Consider the following 24,455-nt stretch of genomic DNA (forward strand, 5'->3'; position numbering starts at 1 on the left):
CCCCCCCCCCCCCCCCCCCCCCTCCCTCAGCCTGGCAGATCTGAGAGGACAGAGGTGGAACAGCTGTTGTTTGGAGACCTCCTCCTCCCCAGAATAAATGTTTTAGTGAAATAGCATTACAGAAAACAGGCTATGATTACAGCGTTGCCGAGCAAAAGATCATCTCACTCGGAGGAGTATCAGTGAGCAATCACAAAGTGCAATGTTGGATGGCGGTGAGTCGGCGTCTTCTTCTTCTTCTTCGCTTGTTAGCGTCAATGCCGTCACTGCCGTCACTCGGCTCGTTTGGCTCATTTGCCGAGTGTGTCCTTGGCGAGCCTCCACTCTTCCACCAGGCACTCCTCTCGGGTTTTGGTGATCCTCTCATGGTTGATTAGTTTCGGAGGAACAGAGGAGGAGGATGTGGTGATCACGTGAATGGAGGTGTAGGTTGGCTGTGGTTGGCTGAGCAAGAGGATCTTGCCAAAATGTAGAAAGACTGAAATGTCATATTGTTTAGGCCTACACATGCAAAACAGCTGTGCAACAACAATACCAGATGCTGCAACTAAAGTAAAACCATGATCTCTAGTTTAATAAAGTCCACTCAGTCTTTTATCTGCTCCTGCTGTTGGTGCTTCTCCCTATGAGCCGGCTTTCTGCAGACAGCTGGCTAGTTAGCTTTAGCTACCTGTAAATATGGCAGGTAGAGAGCAGGCCCCCAGGAGGTGCACCAGACTTTGAAGCCAGTTTGACACAGCAGCCAAGCAGTGGAAGTACAACTTGTTGGGCCCTCTGGCCCAAAAAGACTTATCCCATAGACTCACATGGAGAAAAAGACTTCGAAACGTTTTTTCAAGCATTGTAACCTTGCGAAATGACTCGTTTCACTATCAGAATTTGATCTATTCAGTCCGATACCATTTGGAAAGTCTAGAAGAGACGCAGGATTAAATCATTTAATCCCCACTCCAGTTAGCAGAGCTCCAGACTAGAAGCAGTCGGCGCCTGCTCTATGGGCAACATCATCCGGGTAATTTCATGCACAGCATGGAACCTTTTGGGCTTAATGCACCACTGAGCAACTCCAATAGGAATGAACGGCAGAAACCGGCTGAGAGAAGTTGACTCCCCTTTCTCGTAATCAGAGATATGTCCTCAACAAACACATTTGTAAAGATATGATCCCTTGTTTTACAACAGGGTTGTCGGAGACCGCGAGCTATCTGGGGCTGCAGCATGTCCACTTACACTAGGGTGACCAGACGTCCCCGGTTTCCGGGGACAGTCCCCGATTTTGGCAACCTGTCCCCGGCTGGATCTGTCCCCGGTTTTCACTGTGACTGACTGACACGAAATTGGAATAAAAGAAAGAAAATACTGACAAAACGTAGCCGATGGTCGCATACCCTACACACGCAGGCTTAAGCCACCCAGAGCCAGCGGTGCTCAGAGATGTTTAGAAGCCGTATTTTACAATGCTAAAATCACTGATTATTTACATGGAGTCTGGTGGGTTTAGTGAACGCAATTTCGCTGACTTTTATGTTTTAAAAAGGATCTTAATCTTTAACAGAAAGGTCGACCTCCTTAGAAATCCTTTCCATAATGTTGTCAGACACTTAGAATATTAATCCGAGTCTGTAAGCAGCAAATCGAGCACTTTTATGAACGTAAACACATGGCAATCATCCTATTAACTTACATTGTAGCTTGTTTCTGCCGACTGGAGCGATCTCGTTTAATACTGCATCAATGTCAAAGGAAAATATGTCCTCAATAGTTTTTATTGTATCTGTATCAGCCCCTAATGAGAACAGCTCTAGGTGTAGTGTCCCCGTTTTTAAGTTTTACAAAAGTAAAAACATCACTTGTTTTGGAGGTAAATACGCTTCTGATCTGAAAATGTCCCCGGATTTAGTCTGAGAAATCTGGTCCCCTTAACTTACACTGAAACTATTCACTCCAGTTTATGGGACTGTCCTGACTTGAGAGCTAACGCAGTCCGCTATCCTCATTGTAGTAACAACTGTACCAGGAACAGTCTTGATTGGCACTTTCAGCCTGAAAGGTAGTGTACTGCTTTACCAAGCAATGAGACTGAAGATCAGGACATAGTTCTCCTTTACAACATCCAAACTCCAAAGGTTTTGTCTTGATGCGCATATTTTGACCTGGAAAATGTCTCTTTTGTAAAAATAAAGAATTCAGACCACAAAACGTACGGCGCTCCCTCTTCACCCCCCCTCTTCGCCGTGCGTCTTTAATAAGCCTAAGAGCCTACAGCGGGCTCCAGCAGGGCTCTGTTACGTGGTGTGTGCCGGCCAGGCGAGGCAGTTAAAAGCTCTCCGCCGGTTTAACTGCGTCAGGACCGGCCTGCTCATCTTTCCCACGCTGTCGCTGGTTCCATGTCAGCTGAGCTGCTTCTGAGGCGTATAAATGTGTGATTAGCTCTGATCCAGGGACAGACTGAGCAGCTTTGTGTACTTATGTGGGGCATAGATATGTGGGAGAAAAAATCTGTTTTATTGGCATTTTTTTAAACCAATCACAATCGTCCTAGGCTCGGTTTTGGTTGAACATGTGTACGTTCTAAAGTAGTTTTTAGTCATCAACAGAGAACTCCGATTGGATAGATAGTCTAGCTAGCTTTCTGGATTTACCCTGCAGAGGTCTGAGGAGCAGGTAACCATAGTCCTCAGAAATCCACCAGAGGTTAGAACGCCAACACAAAGACAGAGGAGGGTAACAGACATCTGGCCAAAAAAGAGGAACATCGGAATGCACAAGTCTTCCCATCACTTTTAAATGGGGGTAGTCCATTTAGGCTATGGTGGGGGCAGCAGGGGGGAGCCGAACAAATCTGCAGTAAAAAGGCGAGGCCAAACTTCGGGAGAAACGCAAATCTACGTCACACTGCGGTGGCCAATCATGTAACCGCCAATCAGACTTGTCACTGTGTTTTGAGTCTGTGAGTCCCGTACAGGAAACAGGAAACAGGAAACAACACCGCCTCTATCGCTGCCACAAGAAAGTTTTAAAACACACACTGCCCAGGAGTTTGGGGAACAGCTGCCTGTTTCCTCAGTCCCTCCGTCTCTTCTCTTTCTCTCCTTTTCTTCTCTATCACGCTTTATATCATGACCTCTTAACTGCTCATGTAGCATGAAGCACTGGTATTGTTGTTATGGTTACCTGTAGTATATCCTACATCAAGCACGGATTTAGCAGCGTTGTTAAACATTTCCCCTTTGTCTGAGATTTCCTGATATGCACACCTGCCAACCAATCTGGAAGGAGTATTTTTATGGTATATTATTAAATCATCGCCAAGACCACTGTGTACAGCATGTACGGATCAGTTTCATGCATGTGTAGTGTTACTAATAAACGCTGTACATCCTGTTATCTTGATTCTGTCCACATTTTGCACTCAGCTTGTTCGATGCATTTATTTTTTTAAGAATATGGCCAAAGTGCAGATGTCTTTTTACACCTGCTAAGATGTGATCACTGCAGCTGGTCTGATAGCTTTCCCACCGCAGTGCATTTACACCTGGTATTAACACGTTTTGTCTTATCCAGATCAGATGTCCACTAGGCCCAGTTGCAACTTAATTTTACACGTTATATGCTGGGTCCCTGCTCCGTCTCTACTTCAGTTAAGGGGTCTTTGGCTTAAAAACCGCTTAAAGGCCCCTGCAGTAACAGATTACATGCATACCAGGTGTCAGTGGGGTCCATGTGTGTATAGTTATAATGTATGTGCGTGTGTTTAGGCAAGGCAGAGGTAATGAAATGCATGCGTTGTGAGCACAGAGGTGAGCAGTGGTTATTAAACCATGAGACACCCGCAGCTTAATTTCCCACCTGACTCCCAGTGGTTGTTCACAGGGCTAATGGAGCTCAGCTGGACCTCACTGAGAGCAAGCGAGAGAGTGCAGGATGGGAAATGAAAAGAGGGCTGGAGGTTTGGAGGAACCCTCCATTGTTACTGTACTTGTTTATCTCCAAATATCTCATGTATCTCATGTTTCTCTGGCCCATCTTTCCCTTTCCCACCAAACCCAAACCCTTTAGCTAACATACTTTTGTGCGTTAGAAATCATTTGGCTGCTGTCTTCCAGTTTTTGTTAGCTTGTTTTGCTAGCTTTGAGGGTGTGATCACGCTGACAGTTTGCTTTCTTTGGTCTGGAACAGAGTGAGAAAAGATCTCTGTCTTGTGTTTTTGCATCTGGCTCAATTCAGGCTCACATTGTGAACCAGCTTATTAACCAAAGTACCATGGAGTCAGAAGCAGAAGTTGGGAGTCCCATCATGCACCAGGTTGTTAGCCATGGTGTGATTTTCATGATAGTTTTGCAAAGTCGTTCCTAGTTACCCAATTTGCGTTCTTTGTGTTTGAGGATTTGTTTTGCAGTGCACTTTCAGCTAAGCATGACAGATTGCTGGGTAATTTCGTGTGTTTGGTGTTTATCCCAGCACAGCGCACATGAAGTAGTAGCTTGAAATGAACTACCGCCTAACACGGCATGTCATTCTTTTCACGGACAAATAAACTGAATTAAAGGAGTAAACGCTCCAGAGTTCAAGTAAACCGCTGCAAACATGCTTGTAATGAATGCACCCTGACTCATCATTTGGCTTCACAAAAGTATGCTGAAGCTCTTAAATAGAGCAACTCTGATGGAAAACTGTCCCTGACCAGTGTTACTACAGCGTTCTTCTTCTTTCTTCTTTATGTTGCTGCAACGTGGACGCATGCAGCCTGTCCTAACTGCCTCTCCAGAGGGATTGAGTGAAGGTTCAGCGGGGTTTCTCAATGCATCTGGCCGACAAAATCTCCATGTGTAATCTCAGTTACCCAACCTCCCCGTAACACTCTCACACACTTCTGAATCCACCACGTTTCTAAAACCTCTGCTCATTACATGTGTGTAATGGAATAAATGGAAAGTTCTGGGTTTATCAATGGCAGTTGGATCAGTTGATGGGAGTACGGGTAAATAGGGTGAAGCATTAAATTAACAGATGTCAACATGAAATCTACCCGGTAACTACTTACATGTGTAGTATTACAAGTTTTGAATGTATGTTGTTAGTATGCCAATGTGTCATTATGTATTACTAACTATTGATGAATTTAGGAGAAATCAACAGACGCAAATAGACAAAGTGGGGTAAAAAAAAAAAAAAGTGTATTAATGAATGATTTTAAGAAGAAGAAGACATGTTATGAAAGCCCAAAAAACTTAAACTTGAAAAATGTTTCAACATTGTGTCTTCTTAAAGGATAATTTTGTTTTTTTTTCAATTTAGGTTTCTTATCGGTTATGAACAAGCGAGTGAATCAACCATTAGTTGAGGTTCTTTGGTCAGTTGTCAATACACTTTTATCACACGAACTGAACTGCATAAGTACACCTTTTCTTTAACTATACTGCAGTCCTCATTAGGGTTGGGCATCGTTTTGATTTGAACAATTCTGATTCCAATCCGGATTCTTCCTTTTGATTCCTGTCCTTTGAGGTTGGAGTTGAAACAGGTTATTATTTCACAGATAACAGAAACATTTCCGTTTGATTCAGTGGTGGTTTCCAGTTTTACCGGGCTTTTTGAACATACAGTAAATCCACACTAGAGCGCCGCTTACTGTGCTCCATGGTAACAAGCCTGGAAATAGGGTGGCTGTCATGGAAACCAAAGCTGCGTCCAAAATCTCATACTCTGTAATACAAACTCAATATGTGTCAACGTTTTTGTGTAAATAACCAATAGTGTTTATCTTTTCAGATGCACTAAGCTGTATATTTCAACGTCACTTCCAGAACTGATGATCTGATTCAAAACCAAATTTTTACCAAACGATTCCGATAAGAAAAACCGGATTCCATTAGAATTGTTTTTATTTAAACCATTCCAAGTTAGAACCGGTTATCGATGCCCAATCCTATCCCTAATCTTCTCCTCTACCTGATGTGTGTGTGTGTATCTCTTCTTCTCTTGTGTTAACACTTGAAGCGTGCTTGTGCTCGACGATATAATGTGTTTTAGGGGTACTGAAGCCCCCCCTATATTTGATCCCCACACCTCTAAAAAATAATTGTTAAGAAAAAAAAAAATGTTTTGAGGAGTTGTTCTTCTGCTCTTGGAATTTTGCATCATCGTGAAACTAAAGCCATAATGTAGATGCCTACATCATTCAGAAAAAAACTTAGGAGCCATTTTTAGAAAATAGTGCTTTTCAGCCATTAAGAATCACATACATTTCTAATTTTCAAAAGTTATTGATACTTCATATTGAAAATGTCTGCTTTTCCATAGATGGAGATCTGATTTAATTTGTAATACCACTCCACCTTTGTAATAATGGCCATGTGACTCAGCAATAAAGTTTTCTCAGAATTGTTGGTGTTTTTTATCTACATAATTCAGTGTTTGCCCTATCATGATGGTCCAAAATGTGACAGTAGAAAAATTAAGGTTAAAACGGAGCCAGGCACCCCTAAAGGTCTAATCCTAGAATCGCCCCTGTTTCACTCCACTCAAAGTCTCTCCGTATGTTAAAACAACAATAGGAGCTGATGTTCCAGCAAACGTGTCTCTCTCTTTTCACCCTCGTCTTGACATGAAAGAGTTTTATTTGCTGTTGGATGCAGGATGGACATCGATTGGTGCCATCTGTGCTCAGGTGGATCAACGTCGAACGAGCTCGCTTCGGGGGTTTTCCCACGGCGTGAATATCACTTTCCCCGGCTTAGCCGTGGAGACGAGGGCTGCCTTAACTTTCTTTGTCGCCGCACCTTTCAGTGGGAACAATGACTTTATACCTGGGCCTTTGTGCCCAGATATTGAGTTATCAAGATGAGTGGAGGGAGGGGGGGAAACATAGAGCTTGGAGAGGGAGATGGAGACAGAGAGGAACAGAGATAGAAGAGGGCAGCTGCACTAAAGGAGTGGATTTGGGAGCGTTTACATAAGGCCACTGTTGTGCTGCTCTCTGGAGTGCAACATGCTGAGTCTGGTATTCACGCCTGTTCAGGTGTTGGCTTCCCGCTTCACATGGAGCTCTAGATTTAGTGCTGCGTCCAGTTGTTAGTGGACGAGGATCAATAGTCATATTTAGCATGCTTCTCAGGCAGCTGATGTATTCCTGTCCTCTGCTCGGCCTCCCACAGAGCCCCTTCCACTTGATTTGTAGATCTGACAGAAGTTTTCAGAAACTAGTGCATTCTAAGGGAATACAGGGGGAAATACAGTGGCAGAATGTAACCAAGTACATTTACTCAATTAAAGTACTCAAGTACAGATTTGAGGTACTTTGAGTCTTTGAGTCTTTTCCTTTAATGCCACTTTCTACTTCTACTGCGCTACATTTCAGAGAGAGATATTGTACTTTTTACGCCACTACATTCATCTGACAAAATAAAATAAATTAGGATTTTTGCACACGAAACACATGTAGTTTATAACATTTGATGTTAACATTGGAAATGAAACTATATAACAATATAACAGCCACTCCAGTTGAAATGATAAGACTATTAAATGCACAACAGTTTGGATCCTTTCCACTTTCTAAAATGGAAGGATTTGTCTGCCTTGAGAACTGTTACTTTTATACTTTAAGTACATTTTCCTGATGATACTTATATACTTTACTCAAGTAACATTTTCAATGCAGGACTAAGGAATAAAAGATCTGAATACTCATATACTTGCTTTGCTTTGTGGTTACATTTACTGTCATTACCCTATGAACAGAAAATATTTAGCTTAATCATTGGTAAATATATATTTACAGTGAGGAAAATAAGTATTTGAAGACCCTGCTATTTTTGCAAGTTCTCCCACTTAGAAATCATGGAGGGGTCTGAAATTGTCATCATAGGTGCATGTCCACTGTGCGGGACATAATCTAAAAAAAAATATCCAGAAATCACAATGTATGATTTTATAACTATTTATTTGTATGATACAGCTGCGAATAAGTATTTGAACACCTGAGAATATCAATGTTAATATATGGTACAGTTGCCTTTGTTTGCAATTCCAGAGGTCAAACGTTTCCTGTAGTTTTTCACCAGGTTTGACACACTGATTGTGGCCCACTCCTCCACACATATCTTCTCCAGATCTTCCAGTCAGGTTTCTGGAAACACGGAGTTTGAGCTCCCTCCAAAGATTCTCTATTGGGTTTAGGTCTGGAGACTGGCTAGGCCACGCCAGAACCTTGATATGCTTCTTACAGAGCCACTCCTTGGTTCTCCTGGCTGTGTGCTTTGGGTCATTGTCATGTTGGAAGACCCAGCCTCGACCCATCTTCAATGCTCTAACTGAGGGAAGGAGGTCGTTCCCCAAAATCTCGCAATACATTGCCCCGGTCATCCTCTCCTTAATACAGTGCAGTCGCCCTGTCCCATGTGCAGAAAAACACCCCCAAAGCATGATGCTATCACCCCCATGGTTCACAGTAGGGATGGTGTTCTTGGGACGGTACTCATCATTCTTCCTCCTCAAAACACGGTTAGTGGAATTATTACCTAAAAGTTCTATTTTGGTCTCATCTGACCACATGACTTTCTCCCATGACTCCTCTGGATCATCCAAATGGTCATTGGCAAACTTAAGACGGGCCTTGACATGTGCTGGTATAAGCAGAGGAACCTTCCGTGACATGCATGATTTCAAACCATGGCGTCTTAGTGTAATACCAACAGTAACCTTGGAAACGGTGGTCCCAGCTCTTTTCAGGTCCTTGACCAGCTTCTCCTGTGTAGTTCTGGGCTGATTTCTCACCTTTCTTAGGATCATTGAGACCCTACGAGGTGAGATTTTGCATGGAGCCCCAGTCCAACGGAGATTGACAGTCATGTTTAGCTTCTTCCATTTTCTGAGGATTGCTCCAACAGAGGACCTTTTTTCACCAAGCTGCTTGGCAATTTCCCCGTAGCCCTTTTCAGCCTTGTGGAGGTATACAATTTTGTCTCTAGTGTCTTTGGACAGCTCTTTGGTCTTGGCCATGTTAGTAGTTGGATTCTTACTGATTGTATGGGGTGGACAGGTGTCTTTATGCAGCTAACAACCTCAAACAGGTGCATAGGATAATAAATGGAGTGGAGGTCAACATTTTGAAGGCTGACTAACAGGTCTTTGAGGGTCAGAATTCTAGCTGATAGACAGGTGTTCAAATACTCATTTGCAGCTGTATCATACAAATAAATAGTTAAAAAATCATAAATTGTGGTTTCTGGATGTTGTTTTTTTGATTTTGTCTCTCACAGTGGAAATGCACCTACGATGACAATTTCACACCACTCCATGATCTCCAAGTGGGAGAACTTGCAAAATAGCAGGGTTTTCAAATACTTATTTTCCGCACTGTATCTAGGTATATTAAGAATTGATTTGAGAAATCATCGCACAAAAACAATACAATAATACGTACAATTCTTTATATTCATTACTTTTTTAAACAAATTAAAGTTTTGAATGAAATTTATGATACATATTCTGTTGTTTATATCACTGCTTTGTGGCCCACATAACACCCCAATACAGCAAATGTCATAATTATTTATTTGAATATTGACAAAAATGATTATTCCCCCCAATATCGTGAATCAGATCGCAATCGCAATATCAGTGAGACAGGGTGAAATAGTCAAGGCTGAGACGACATCTCGCGGTTGCAGGACACAGCATGCTGGCTGTGTGCACAGTGGGCGAGGGAGTGTAGCAGTGGGAGCTTGGCTCATGTCAGTGCAGCCAGATCCCCAGCGGCGGCATTTGATTCCAGACCATTTGATGAGGAGGTCATAAAAACTGAGCACAGTGTAATCAGATTTTATCTCTGTACGTGCTGCGACTAACTAACGGGGATCAGCAGGCTTTGTGTGAAGTCTTTGGCACCTTCGTTTGATAAAGAACCAACAGAAATTGTCCAATATGAAGTGGAAGTGCTCCCTTCATGAGATGGAAAACAGAGAATGTCTATACTACAGCTGCCCCCCCTTCTGGTACTCTCTCCCCAAATACATCTGCAACTGCACCATTCTGTCCATGTTGTAATGTCAAAACTCACCTTTGTAGAGCTGCTTTTAATGTTTAATAATACGTGTAGTTTGGTGTGTACATTTTTCGTAGTATATGTATTTCCAAAGTGTCTTTGAGTGTTAAAACAAAAGCGGTACAGCGTACAACTAAAATGCATCATCATTATTATTATTTATCTACCTGTTGGCTATATATAGGACTGAAAGAGTCCAATTTTTCTTCACACATCACTGAATCAGAGGACTAACTAATGGATTCAAGGCGGTATTTTCTCCCACTGTTCCCTTTACAGAACACACGCGGCATCGGTTTTTCTGTAACAGACAAAATTCTCTGAATTCCTCTTCGTCGCTGGAGGAGCCAGCGTAACCCGGAGCGACAGAAATAGCTTTTCACGCGTTTGGTGTGGGAAAAGTGAATTGGGTCACTTTTTTCTGTTCTGCGGCACGGTATAAAGACCTGATTAGATTAGCTTTGATTAGATTTGCTGTCTGAACGAGGCCTCCCGGGGGGGCGGTTGGTGCTCTAAGGCCTCCTTAGAGAGAAGACATGGTGGTGGAGGGGCGTCGGGCTCGTTCTGTTAATAATGTGCTAAATTAACCATCAGAGCTCCGCTCTGCCTGGAGCCACATGTTTTATTCATGTCAATAGACTAACAGGTGTAACGTGACAGGTGTTGCTGCTGCTTCCCCCCCCCCACCCCAATCACAACTCCAGAAAAGTTGTTAATTGGGTCTCGGGATTATTTTTACCGTATACAATTCCCCGCTGCTGTGAATTTTCAATTAAAGGAACATTCCTCTTGATTTTAATCCGCCTTGAGGTGTAAAACTGGTTTATTGCACCAGATATGATGCTGAGCACACATTGGGTGTTTTTGTCTCCATACTGTACATACTTTTGCGTTAATGCTGGAACTTCTTGCTGTTGAACGTTGAGTGTCTGCAGGTGATGTTGTTCTTTTGTGTAGAGATCTTCTCAGACCATTCTTCTTTCCCGATAAAAATTCCGGTACCTAATCTTGCGCCTTGGCCGATTCAAGTACTGCTCTGATACCACTGCGTAAGAAAACAAAAAAAATAGTATAACAGGGTTATTCTAAGCCTGTGCGGATGTGATATGGTTTCGGTCATTGTTGTATGAACAAATACAGACAGAGAATGAATGCCACAGACCTTTGTTTAAAGTTGATTCTTTTTTTAGGGCTAAATTAACAGATATTATTGGATCGGTGCATTAAATCGCATATACTGACCGATATCAGCATTTTAGGCAGTATTGGAGGTATTTCCCATACTGGGACCGGTACTGGAACAACTTTACTTTTGTTGCTCATGTTAGCTGCCCAACTGTTTTCTTTATTTCAAACAAACCAAAAAAAAAATTCCCATGAGAGGATCCACTAAACACCTGTGAAAGCTTTAACATAGTAATATTGGCAGAATCACTGCATTTATTTATATTTATTAATGATTCCGAGTCCCCAAATAATCCTTAGATTTCATCATTTTAGGCCTTTATTTGATAGGACAGCTACGACATGAAAGGGGAGAGAGAAGGGGAATGAAATGCAGCAAAATTGTAAAGCATTATTACTAATATTATTATAGGAGACTGGATTTGCATAGTAGTTGCTTTTATTGCAGTTTAATTTGCCACATCAGTCTGTACATAAAGTCCAGTAGTTGTCCAAATCACGGGGAAAAGATTAGTTCGCCACTTCATGAACACCCCATCCAATGAAGCGGCCAACAGTGGTACCACTAGCAAACACTGCTGACACCACGCTCCAAAATCAAATTCAGAAAGAGTTTCTAACAGGGTTACTGAAGAAAGGATTAGAAAGGGACTTAGAAGTGTGAAGAATAAATCTTACTAGCATGTATGCAAAACTGAATTAACAGAGCAGCTCCAGGCTGTACAGTATATTCTCAGTAGAGCTGTGTGTTGCTGGCGGCTGTTCCTGCCGCGCCAAAGCTGTAATTTATTCATTGAACAGGTGAAGGCGGCGAGGAGTGGGCTGCTTTCTCCTCGCCTAATGAAAGCTTAAATCCCTCCGACTCCTGTAAATTGGTTAGGAGGTGTCAAGTGTCTCCCAACACGTCTCCAACCACCCCTCCCTCCCACCAACCCCCTCGCCCATATCACACACACAGAGTGGACTCATAAGGGCGTCTCGCTGCAGAAAGCAGTGCCGGGACACTTTGATCCTCCAGCTCCTGTCCTTCAAGGACACACAAGCCTTTACTTCACTTTAGTCACACACACACACTCAGATATAGACACGCACACAAACACACACAGTGGTGTCAGGCTGCTGTAAGGCCGTGGGACAGCTCCATCTGTCTGGGAACCAGTGGCTGTGACATTTAAAATGGATTACCAAGGAAAAGCTTGAATATGATAATGTCCACTTATTTTCACTCATTCCACAGTTTTGGCTGCTAATAAATCACTGCTGTGTTCTGTGGATCTTTTGGAGAGGAGCCTCACTTGGGTCTGAGCTCACGGCTTTTTGAGTTATTAGTGATTGCAACTACATCATCTGCGTGTAGTTTTGGGATTCTGTTCTACACCTGACATGGACTCTGAGCTGTCCGGTAGTAAGGAGTTGCCCTAAACCTTCTCATTTCATATATCCTCATGTCCCGCTATGCACAGAGAACCTGCTTTAGAGCCACCTGAGAAGATTTACTGTGCCACAGGGCATATCAACACATTTTAATTGCACAATAACATTCCACAATGTATCGTTGCACCTAGGGCTGGGAAAAATGACGACATCTACAAAACAATATAATCATATACTGCATATTTTTCTATATCGTTTCTATCACAATGTCAAAAAAATCAACAGCCAAACTGCATGAATATTTATTCATGCTTTACGTTCTGCTCCTTGTATGTTATGTTCATTTTGCACTAAAGTAGGAACATAGGTTTTACCATGTGGTTATTTCATACATACCACGTATGTATTGAATTAGCAGGAAACATGCTAACAGATAGGTGCCTTTGGGCCCAAAGAATAATTTAACTCAGTTTTTTTTGGTCAAATCTCAGGACATTTTACAGAGTAAGTCTAGACCACATTCTATTATTTACAAAACATGCATTTGGTATGAGAGCCGCGAGGAAAAAATTCCTTTTAACTGACAGAAACATCAGGCCTTCTGCCTCGATTGGATGGGGGGGGGGGGAGGGGAACTATTATGTTACTTAAATATAAAATTTTGGCTTGTTCTGATTTCCTTAAAACCAACCACGATCAATTTGGTCCGCGCTAAGCTCCGGATGCAGCACATTTAACTAAACAATCTTATCTCAAGATCCGCTTACTAGCATGAACGTTTTTTTTTTTGCTATAGTCTGACACTTTATAGCTTGAACAAGAACCGGTAGTCAAATATGAGAAAAATCCTTAATTGCAGCTCTAATGACTGTCAACCTTTCCGTTGTGAGTGTCACTCGCCGATGTGAGGAGAGTGCAGATTTGAGTCACGCATGCTCAGATTTAAACGGTTTACGGCATAGCATGTCTTACTGAAATTTGTGAAATCCATAAAATAATAAAGTTTTCTCATTACAAACAATAACAGAAGATGGGAATCATTTCAAAAACATTTTAGATATCTATAATTGTTTGATTGCTAACCTTAGCTCAAAACGCCATTCAACTGACAGCTTTTGTTGTGTTTGACTGCTAGCTTGTAGCTAAGCTATCTATCTTTAGCTATCTATAATCTTTTGATTGCTAACGTTAGCTCGAAACGCCATTCAACTGACAGCCTTTGTTGGGTTTTACTGCTAGCTTGTAGCCATCATTGAACCAAATTTGTAAAGTAGGTCCTTTTTTACTGGATTGACATTACAGAAGTCTCTCCTTAGCACCTTGTATGCTAATTGTAGCAAAGTGACGCACGCGCGACTCAAATCTACACATCAGGGAGTGACAGTGAGGTTGACTTGGTGTCCCTTGCATTTGTTTTATACTGGGTCTCTCTTTTTATCTTGTTTTGATGTGATTATTGTTACCTGATGAAAGCTTTAAAGTTTAGACAAGTAAAATCGGCCTAATTTGAATAAAGAGCTCCAAACCTGCTTAGTTGTGAACACACCCTAAAGCAACTACCTAATACTTGTAACAACATGGTCTCATATTTGACTCATGATTTAGTCTCTTCTGTGTCTCGTAACTGTAAACTACCTAAATCTGAGTGCCATCAAATTAACTTTAAAGCCCTTTAGCTCTCTACCTTTTAATATTTCTTCTGTATTCTGTCTCTAATCTCTCCCTGCACGACTTAGTCGCCTCCCCTGTAATCTTCCCTGCCTCCCTCAGCCACGCTGAGTCACACTTGGGTCATGGGAACTCACAGCTGCTTGTACGGCCCCATGCAGTTGACAGACAGCGAGCTCCATTTTGGTTTGTTTGCTGATGTCCGTGAAAAAAAGGGAAAAAAATAGCCTTGCACCTGAAACAATCCAGAGTTTGAGTTCGTTGCTGTGGGATGGCGGAGTCTGTCTCCTCTGGGAAGTAGGGCATGGTGTGCAGGCATGCTGCGCTCTTACACACAACATCCTCACAATACTGTATCACAACACTACAATAGTGTACAAAGATTAATTAAATGCTGGTGTTCTTATACATAATACTGTAATCTTTCAGAGTTACCCGCATGGAATTTAAAGGGTAACTTTGGGTTTTTTCAACCTGGACCCTAGTTTCCAATGTTGTTGTCTAAAAAAACAATCTTTGACACTAGTGTAGTATTGGACTGCTACTGATGGGAGTTAGCTAAATAAGTTACAATGTGCAGCTTCTATTGGCATCTACAATAGTGCTTGTTTTGCCACTGACAGGCTCAGATTAATATTCTGAGTGTCTGACAACATTATGGAAATGATTTCCAAGAAGGTCGACCTTTCTGTTAAAGAGTGAGATCTTTTTTAAAACTTAAAAACATCAGGGAAATTGCATATGCTTAAGCCAGAAGAGTAAAGTATCTGAATACTGCTTCCACATCTGCAAGAACCCTGAAGGGTGTTGGTCCCAAGTGTCTTCCCCTGCCACCTGAAATCAAGAAGGCGGGAAATACGAATTTTCCCCCTATAGGAAATTAATGCATCAGCACACAAAGTGCCCTTGAGCAAATCATCCAATCCCTGCTAGTTCCAGGGGCGCTCTCTTCCCTGTGGAGCTGAGGATAAGACAAAGACACCCCCTCTGGGATTGATCTGGTGTCACGGATCAAGATCCAGAAGTGACAAAGGGAAACTGGATTTACTTTTTTTTTACTGCTCCGAAACAGAAAATTAAATGAATAAAATTCCAATTTCCTGGTGAATGTTTTGTTCTCCCACAACACAATGGCAGTACTCGTTAACTAGCCTCAGGCTGATGGGAGCTAATGAGTGACAGCAGTGTGGGAACGGGACATATTTTCCCATCGTTATGCACTCTTATGCAGAATATGTGTGTTTGAAAGTCATGACTCAAGACTGTGTGTGTGTCTGTTTATAAGTGACGGCAGCTGATATCTGAGTTTCTGTGTGAACTCCACATCATGTGCACGTCTTCGTCTCGAAGTGGGCATATCTGAGTTTCTGTGTGTGTGTGTGTGTGTGTGTGTGTGTGTGTGTGTGTGTGTGTGCGTGTGTGTGTGTGTGTATTAGCGTGCACTGTGATAACCTCTGCCCCCCTCCCTCTTTGTGTTTCAGCGAGCATACACTGTGATAGTGGAGGCGTGGGACAGGGACAACGGCACTCACAGCAATGGTAAGGATCACCCCTCTGTACTTTATTTAAACCCAAATAAATGAAATAATAAATGAAAAGTTTTGTCTCATGTTATGTGTACACCTGGACCCTAATTTATCATGCATTGGTGTCCAAATAACAATAAACTTTGCTATTGGTACAATATTGAGCTAGAACGCTGTAAAAAAACAGCCGTGATCCGGGCTGTAATGTAATGGCTATAGGACAAATGTGCATATCTTACAAAGATAAACCTATTTGTTAAAGAGTAAGATGGGTGAATGAAGTCTTTATTTCAACCAGACGAGAGTGGTGATTGTTGGAACAGTGGAAAGACGAACGAAGATGGCTTTTGAGAGTTTTGTTAAATTCCTGTTGATTTGAATGAAGTGTGTTTTTCGATGATAAAATGACTGTTTAATTAAATGGAGACAGAAGCATAAAGGATCTTACTCTTTAAGAAAAAGGTCCACCTCCTTTGGGATCCTTTCCATAATGTTGTCAGACACTGACGCCGGTCAGTAGCAAAAACAAATTAAAGGTGCGCAATGGCCCTTTTAACTTACATTGCAGCATGTTTTGCTGAATGCCAATTGCAGCGTTCTCACTTAATACTAGACCAATGTCAAAGAGTGTTGTTCCCATGGTTCCAGGTTGAAAGTTCCCCTCTAAATGTGTTAAGGCATGCCTGGCAGGTTACTATGGCTTTGACTTCCAGATAGGCTGCTTGTAATCTCCAGTTCTCTCCATATCTGATTGTTCCTACTGCAAGAGATGGTTGTTTTTCTTAATATTATGATAGGTCTAGTCTCACACTGCCCAACCTACCACCACAGCGCTGCGGCAGAGGGTCTAGCTAGATAGGAGGAAAACGTGCGCTGGTTTATTGGCATTTCTTCGAACCAATCACAATCATCTTGGGCGGTGCTAAGAGCCTGACGGAGCAACTGCGCCTCTGCAAAATAGTCTCGGGAAGGAACTTGTTTTGGTGGAACATGTGTGCGTACAAAGGTTGTTTTAGTTGTCAACAGAAAACTCTGTTTGGACAGATAGTCTAGCTAGCTGTCTGGATTTACCCTGCAGAGATCCAGAGCATGCCCAGAAGTGGAACCTCGTTGATATAGACGGGTATGATGGGTCTGATTCATGTCCTGTAACATGTCGGTAACAAGGCCGAGCTAGCAATTGCTAAGTTTGGTTGATTGGTTTGTGTCCAGCACACTTGGCGAAATACAGCCAAAGAGCCAACCTAACTCATGATATGAATAACCTTCATTCAGTTGACTCAAATCAAAGGAATGGGAGATGTGAGCCATGTTTGGGGATTGCTGCTCTGCGGGAGCGCGTCACGTTCATATACACGTCTTAGAAGATCAACAGACATCCAAAAACCCAAACTTGTGAGCTGAGGCTTGGATTTACCCTAACAGAGATCTAACTTACGATTGAAAGGTAGTTTATTTCTCCCACTCGTCAGGGTCACTCAGGCTTTTTTCAGCTCTCCTCTATATTAAGCCTGAGAGGGCATTGCATCGTTAAGCCATTAATTACAGGCCCCCACCCCTCTCTTTCCTCTGATTTCTGTCTCCTAATTAGCATCCGACAGCTGTCCAGCTACTGCACGCTACTTCGTTATCCTGTATCCCTGTGACAGACTGGCATCCAGACTGCCGTGCCTCGGCCTGCATGCCAGCTCTGGCGCTGGGACACTTCTTCCCATCTTTACTCGCTCGGCCACCAGTACATTGACAACATAATTGTCTCTTTCAGTCAAATAAAAAAATATTTTTAACTTTTTCAAGCAATTTTTGGAATGAATTACAGAATACCTCTTTTGGTTATATTATGTTACGTGATAAAGATAATGTTCTGACACAGGTACACAGCCTATGAAGTCTTTTGATTACAATGAAAACATTGCATTCTTTGGTTTGCTTGCAGTTTAGTGTTCCAAATTCCACTATGGCCATACCAAAACCCGCCAATTGGTTGGGGTTAGGCATTTGACCTCAAGTGGTTAAGGTTAGGATAGCTGATTGGTCAGGGGATAGGACCTTTACAAAAGGGGTTACGTTACGGGGAATTTGGGACACTAAACTGCACGTATACTCTGTTATGTTTTAGAACATTTGTTTTTATCTAGAAAAATCTGGCAAATCAAAACCATCATACCCTTAAGGACAAGGGTGCCAAACACATGGCCCATTGGCCAGAATTGGCCCACCAAAGATCAGGCCCACTAGATGACTTTGCAAAGTGTGAAAATGCAGAGGAGTAATCAAATCCAATTCCAAATTTTCAACTTTAATCTCAGAGAATATCCGAGTTCTGTTTCCGTAAATTTACGACTTTAATCTTTATTTAAGAGTTTTTTCTTGGACTATTACCCCTCTCTCCCGGGTCCTTAACAATATTGTTTTTTCTTACAATGGCCTTAGAACGCTGATGTAGCAGAAGCAACTTGTGTTTGACAACATCAAGCTGACAAACTCTGACGCAGATACAGTTTCTGATTTTTCTAGAGGGGTTTACTGGTCTGGCCCACTTGACACTCCTGCCATAGCACCTTAGCTAATGTCTATTGCGATTCCATTAAAGAATTAGAAAATGATTTAATAATTGTTAGAGGCCTTCCTATAGACGTGGCGGCTGTTGAGAAGCTGTTTTTACCCTCGTTGGGTCCGAGGCTGGGAAGCAGTGACAGACAAGCTGGGGAGGTGCTGACGTCTTGACGTCCCGTCCCGTCTTGCACACTTGGCCTGAGTATTTTCCCATTGCGTGATTACAAATTTGATCCTGTCAGTGAGTCTGTCAGCAGCCAAGTGTCCTGTCAAAGTGAAACATTACCTATTTACCACTTTAAGAAGTCCTACTGGATGAGCTTAAAATATACAAAGTAATTTCATAATAAGCTAATTTTCTCCACTTCTTGCATCACATCTGTGATGACAAGGATTTATTTCAGGAGACATTTGGGCGACATTAAGTGTTCTTATTTACTGCTCTGCGTATCTACTTTAACTTGTCTGTTCGTGCCTCAGTTTGGGATTTCCTACATTTTCGGGAATTACTTTCGATAAACGTCAGAAAGCAGGCATAAACCTGTAAGTTAGTGATACTGTAGCATAATTAGAGAGAGTGAGAGAGAGAGAGAGAGAGAGTTGTCATCTGTTATGGGCCAGGTGTGCACAGGAATAAGAATGTAGCGATGTCCCGATCAGGTTTGGTTTTGGCTTGCCCGAGAGCCCATTCACAATCCTCTGATTGTCTGCCAACACGAGTCCTCAGAACACTCTACTAGTTTTCACACCTAATAGCTGCACATTTGATCCAAAGTGGACCTACAGTAAAATAAAGTTGGTAAAGCCAAGTTTGACAGCTAGATAAATGGAATGTTTTCACATAGATCTGTTAAAGTCTTAAAGACTTCTCAAAGCTCTTTTACACACTTTTACACATGTTACAGAAAGATGAAGACAAACATGTTACTTACCATATCCGGTGACTAAAATGAGACTGCTTCTATTTGAACCCAGATCTAATATAAAATATTAAGTACACATTTTGGTTTACATCTGGGGCCAAAGGGTATTAGGGGTTCTTCTTGGACAAGAAACTTGGGCAACTCAGAGTACAGTGCCAATATTTGTATTTCGTACAGATGCTCTCCACATCGGTATCTATCAGGATTTGTACTGAAACAATTAGTCTTTTATTCAGTTTGTCAATTGGCAGAACATTGTTTTGATCACCATTTTGACAATAAATGAAATGTTTAAGTCATTCAGTAACAAAAAATATGCCAATCCTTCTCATGGTTTCACTTTCAGGAATGTGAGGGTTTGCGGCTTTTCATATTTATTTTTATTTTTTGCTAGTGATTATCTGAAATGTTGAAAATTGTTGAAAATAGCTCATCCAGACCAACTTTATCCACACAGCATTCTGGGATGGGAAAAAAACATGTTTAGTTGTGTAACAAAAAAACTCAAAGTCTAGCTAGCTGTCTGGATTTACCCTGCAGAGATCTGAGGACCAGGTTACCATAGTCCTCAGATTGGACAGATAGTCTAGCTAGCTGTCTGGATTTACCCTGCAGAGATCTGAGGAACAGGTAACCATAGTCCTCAGAAATCCACCGCAGTTTAAAATTCCAGACAAAAAATGCCAAAGTTGAGCAGATCACGAGACAGTTCGCAACAGAGCAATCCCAGAAGTGGAGTGTCGTGGATATAGACTAGGGTTAGGGTTAAGACATCATTTTATTTGACCAAGTCCTAGACAAGATTCAGGTGCATCTGAAAATTGATGATGAAAATTGAGTGTCATGGATTTACAGATTACATTTACAGATCCATTGAAGGTGCCTGATGGTCTCAATGATTCTAATAACGATGGGATTACATAAAGGTGAGGACATGGCGTGAGTTGTTCCTGCCCTGTGTTCCAGAGTGTGCTGCTGCTGCCTTGTGTGAACAGGTCTGGGCTGCAGCTCGGAGAGGCCCTCAGGATAAAAACAAGTCTTTGGGAAAGCTGTTTATGCTTCAGGAAGCCCCCGCCTGCTTCAAAATAAAACAGAAAGGGGGAGCAGAGCTGTTGTTGGCTCTGCGTGTCGGTGAATTGTTAGCTGGCGTCGAGCTTCACTGGAGGGTAGAGATATATACTGTAGCCATACTGGCTATGTGTCAGGTATTGTGCTGATAACAGCGGAACGTCTGTACTGGAGAATCCCCCATCAGACACCAGGGGTTAAAGGACATGTCTGGTGCTGCAGCCTGATTATGTAACTCTGTTGGAAACCGTTACCTCATTCACTTACTCACTATTCCTAGACCAAGGGCCACATCGGGACCAAACGACAAGGCAATCTGGACCCAGCCTACATCTAGTGTAAAGAATACAACATGTTATGAATTGTAACGTTTTGTATTTTAGAAATACATTCTCTATTGATCTATTGATCAATAAAAGGTTTGTGATGTTTCTATATACATGAAAAAATAAACAGAAAAATGACAAAAACGTCCTTTTACTACATGAAACTGAGAATACTGCTGTATATTTACGGCCTGAAATTCCTGCTGGGTATCAGTACTGAATCGGTGCAATACCAAATCGGTACAAAAGTTGACCAAGGATAACTCAACTTGAATATACGACTCTTTAACGTTAAAAGTGAGTCGATTGCATTTTATTTGGTTATTACCAATCGTTACGGACCTTTGAATGATAAGCTTGAAAACCCCTGGCATATATAGTCTTTATAAACTACTGAACTACACATATAGTGAACAACCAAACCGGATTTTGGACTCTAAAACTGAAAGTATCGTTGCGTTCGTCTGGTTATAAGTGTGATAGAGGCGGGCGCGCCCAGCATAATGTAAACAAGCCCAAAAAGACATTTGATAGGTTCCTGAAACAAAGTGAATACTCAGGAGAATAGTAAAAGGTTGTCAAAGTTTTCACTGGTCCTTCTGGTTCTTCTTCTCCTCCGGGAAAACATGACCGTGTTGCATTGTGGTATATGGGAGTAAAATGTAAGGTACATTGTATGTACACTCAAACTAGCTGTGCATCGTGGGTATTTTATTGGAACACCACTACAGAATGGCAAACACACTATATAGTGCACTAATTCCGTGATAGGGAACGGTTTCACACGCTAACCTAACTTGTCGGATTGTTTTTTAACAGTCTGAGAAGCCGTCATTGGAAACTGTTTGTAAAAGGGCCGACACTTGTACCTGGTAGGTGATTGGATGAACCATCTGTCTATCACTACAGTCAGTGTTGTTTTGAACAAACACACGCCTAAACCACGCCCACAGCTTGGGCCTGACATGATACATTTTTGAGTCTTGCGTGATCTTGTGATATCGCGGGAATTCAGCTGCCGTGCAAGGTAAACCTATACCGTCCTGCTGCCACAAATACAGCACCAGATGTGGATTATTCCAATGCTGAAAATAGTCCCCCACAAACGCACTAATTCCTGCTGTTTGGGTAATGATTGATAAAAACTACAGTGCCCAGCTGTTTAAAAGAAAATCACTGAGCCTTAAAAAAGTGGGCTATTGTTAGAAATTTACATCATCAGTAGGAACCAATGGGAATATGAATATGAGCTATGGACAGAGTAAGGAATATAGTATTGGCTCATAAACTGCACAGCCTATCTCAGATACAGATTCATGTCTCCTTACCACAAACTAACATGCTCATATGATAATTAAGATTGATGCAACAATGAAAATGAGGTCATTTGCATCTTAACCGAAGTGGGAGTGTGTGATGCCAAGCTGTATGCAGCAATAAAAAGAGTAAATTATAACAGTTTTGGCAATCACAGGACGGCATTTGAAAGCTGATTAAATGCAATTTCTTTTGCCTTATAATTTGAACTCCACCCAGCTGAAGTACCAAGCAGGTTAAAACAAATCTACAGAAAGAAGAGAGGACTTATTGGTAATTTCAGCCTCTTTTAACCATTATTTTAAGCATTTTGTGAATTAAACAGTGATTGGTGTATTACAGTTGCAGGGTTTCCCCCATTGTTTTGCCAGTCTGGTCGTCCACCTGGTCGAAGTTGCCCCCCTCCAGGCCTAAGCCACTGACAATTTTGGTTGTTTTGGTTTAGAATATGCGGGGGTTGTGTTGCAGTCTCTACGGCCGCTGACGGAGACCTTTAGCAACACCGACGCCAGTGTTTTGCCACCTGGTTGGGTCTTATCGGTCATGACGTCTCGTTCTCTGAGACTACTACTTACCATGGCATGCAATGACGAGTAACTGTTGGAGTATACATGATGCCTCCTGGTTATGCCCAGTATACTAGAACGTTGATGAGATATGTGGTTCGGGTGTGTTAGTTTAAACAGAGATTACTTCTTCTACTGGAGCTGCAAACTCCACTTAAAAACCCAAATGTAGTAATGTAAAGGGAGTGTTTATTTAGGGCCCTATGGAATCTGTCTTATAGCTTTTTTAAATTTTCATTTTTGCAATCCCGTCCATAACATCCCGTTATAACAGAAACTATTGGGCTCTACATTAACAATGCCATCAGGCTGGGACTGGCCCCAACCGGGCTCTCGTTGGAAAAAGACACTTGTCCCCGGGCTAAACAACGTTTCCGGGGGAAAACCCTGAGTTGCTTTAAGAAAAAACAGAGCCTGCCAAACGGCTGTGAAATATTGTTGGTGCAGAGCTGAACCACCTGGAGGAAGACGCTTAATATAACAAAACAAGTGCTTGACAACCAGGTTACCACCGCTGAGTCACTGTGGACGTGCGAGGGACGTTCCGGCCCTGTTCTCATTCCAGGTTTGCTTTTACAATCATTTTATCCAGCCACACATCCATCTGTTATCTACACTCTAGATAAGTTACGGTTTCACCTCCTCAGGCCTTTAAAACTCCTTCAAGGAAACAACCGCAGAAGGAAAAATCCCTTTTTTGGTGTAACTGCTCATAGCTTAATACTGCAAAAGCAGAAGCTTTCATCAGCGGGCCAAAGGCCCAATAATCATTGTGTACCCTCAGTGTATTAGTTAAATGAAAATCTTCGAGATTATGACTTTGAGACCTTTTGAAGATTGTGTAGAACATATGTGTCAGTTGTGTCAGATATGATTCAGTTCAATTTTACTTATAGTATCAATTCGTAAGTGTTCTCTCGAGACACTTTAGAGATAGAGCAGGTCTAGACCACACTCCCGAATTTACAAGGACCCAACAGTTCTAGTAGTCTCCTCCAGAGCCAGCAACAGTGCAACAGTGGCGAGGAAAAACTTATTTTTAGGCAGAAACCTGGGACAGACCATATGAGTGGAAGGGAAACGGTTCAGGTGGCCACAGCATTTACTCCAGTCCAAAGATCACCACTGTTAAAGCGACAAGCTGGAAAGAGGTCAAAGGTCAGAGTAAAGTGCCACAGCACCCTTGAACTTTACTAAAGTGAAGAATCTCTTCAAGCAGACCATCATGTTGCTGTGGACACGATCAGCTGCTCCAATCTGAAGCTTGTTTATATAAGCTGGTTTCATATGGCCCACTCTCTGCTGCTCTCCCTAGTAACAACGGCCTCTCTAAGTGTGTCTCCTTCAGCACAGTGAGAGCCCATGATTGGTCTATATTTTTATATCTAATTGCTGGAGATGAACAGCAGTGAGTGTTTCAGGTGGTGGGTGTGGGACTGGAATGTGTGGCAGTGTGTTAGCTCGCAGAGAGACTCAGTAAATCAGGACACAATAAAAATGGATTCTTTTGCTACAGTGTCAAACTTCAGCAGTTTCAACAATATTCGAATATGGTTTGAATATGTGTTAAATGTCTTCAGACACACTGAAGACAAAAGAATTTAAAGAGTTTGAAATGACACATTCTCCCTGGTATGGGATGAGAAAATTCTCCAACTTCTTAAACTAAATAAAAATTCGAAAAACGGATTATTTAAAACATCTAATTTCATGGTATTTTTGACCAAATACATCTATGTTGATATTACTGTGATAATGTAGGGTTGACTATTGGTGGTTCTACTAAATGAGAGTTTTGATAAATAATCATCAGTAATTTGGATCCAATGACTCAGCGTGAAGGGTTCTCATGAAGGGTTCTTATACGGTCAGAATCTCATGCTGGCCCATACCTTACC

The 24,455-nt window shown here is 42.0% G+C and overlaps 1 protein-coding gene across 2 annotated transcripts in view; it reads left to right on the plus strand.

Annotated features, from left to right (window-relative positions):
• LOC117936386 (protein jagged-2-like) overlaps positions 1 to 24,455 on the plus strand; it is a 65,996-nt gene that overhangs the window by 5,863 nt on the left and 35,678 nt on the right. For both annotated transcript variants that reach the window (XM_034859325.1, XM_034859326.1), the window contains exon 3: positions 15,757 to 15,814. In XM_034859325.1, the coding sequence (XP_034715216.1) occupies positions 15,757 to 15,814 (58 nt within the window). The remainder of the gene's footprint in view (positions 1 to 15,756; positions 15,815 to 24,455) is intronic.

Source organism: Etheostoma cragini, chromosome 20, assembly GCF_013103735.1.
Source record: "Etheostoma cragini isolate CJK2018 chromosome 20, CSU_Ecrag_1.0, whole genome shotgun sequence".
Lineage (NCBI taxonomy): Eukaryota > Metazoa > Chordata > Actinopteri > Perciformes > Percidae > Etheostoma > Etheostoma cragini.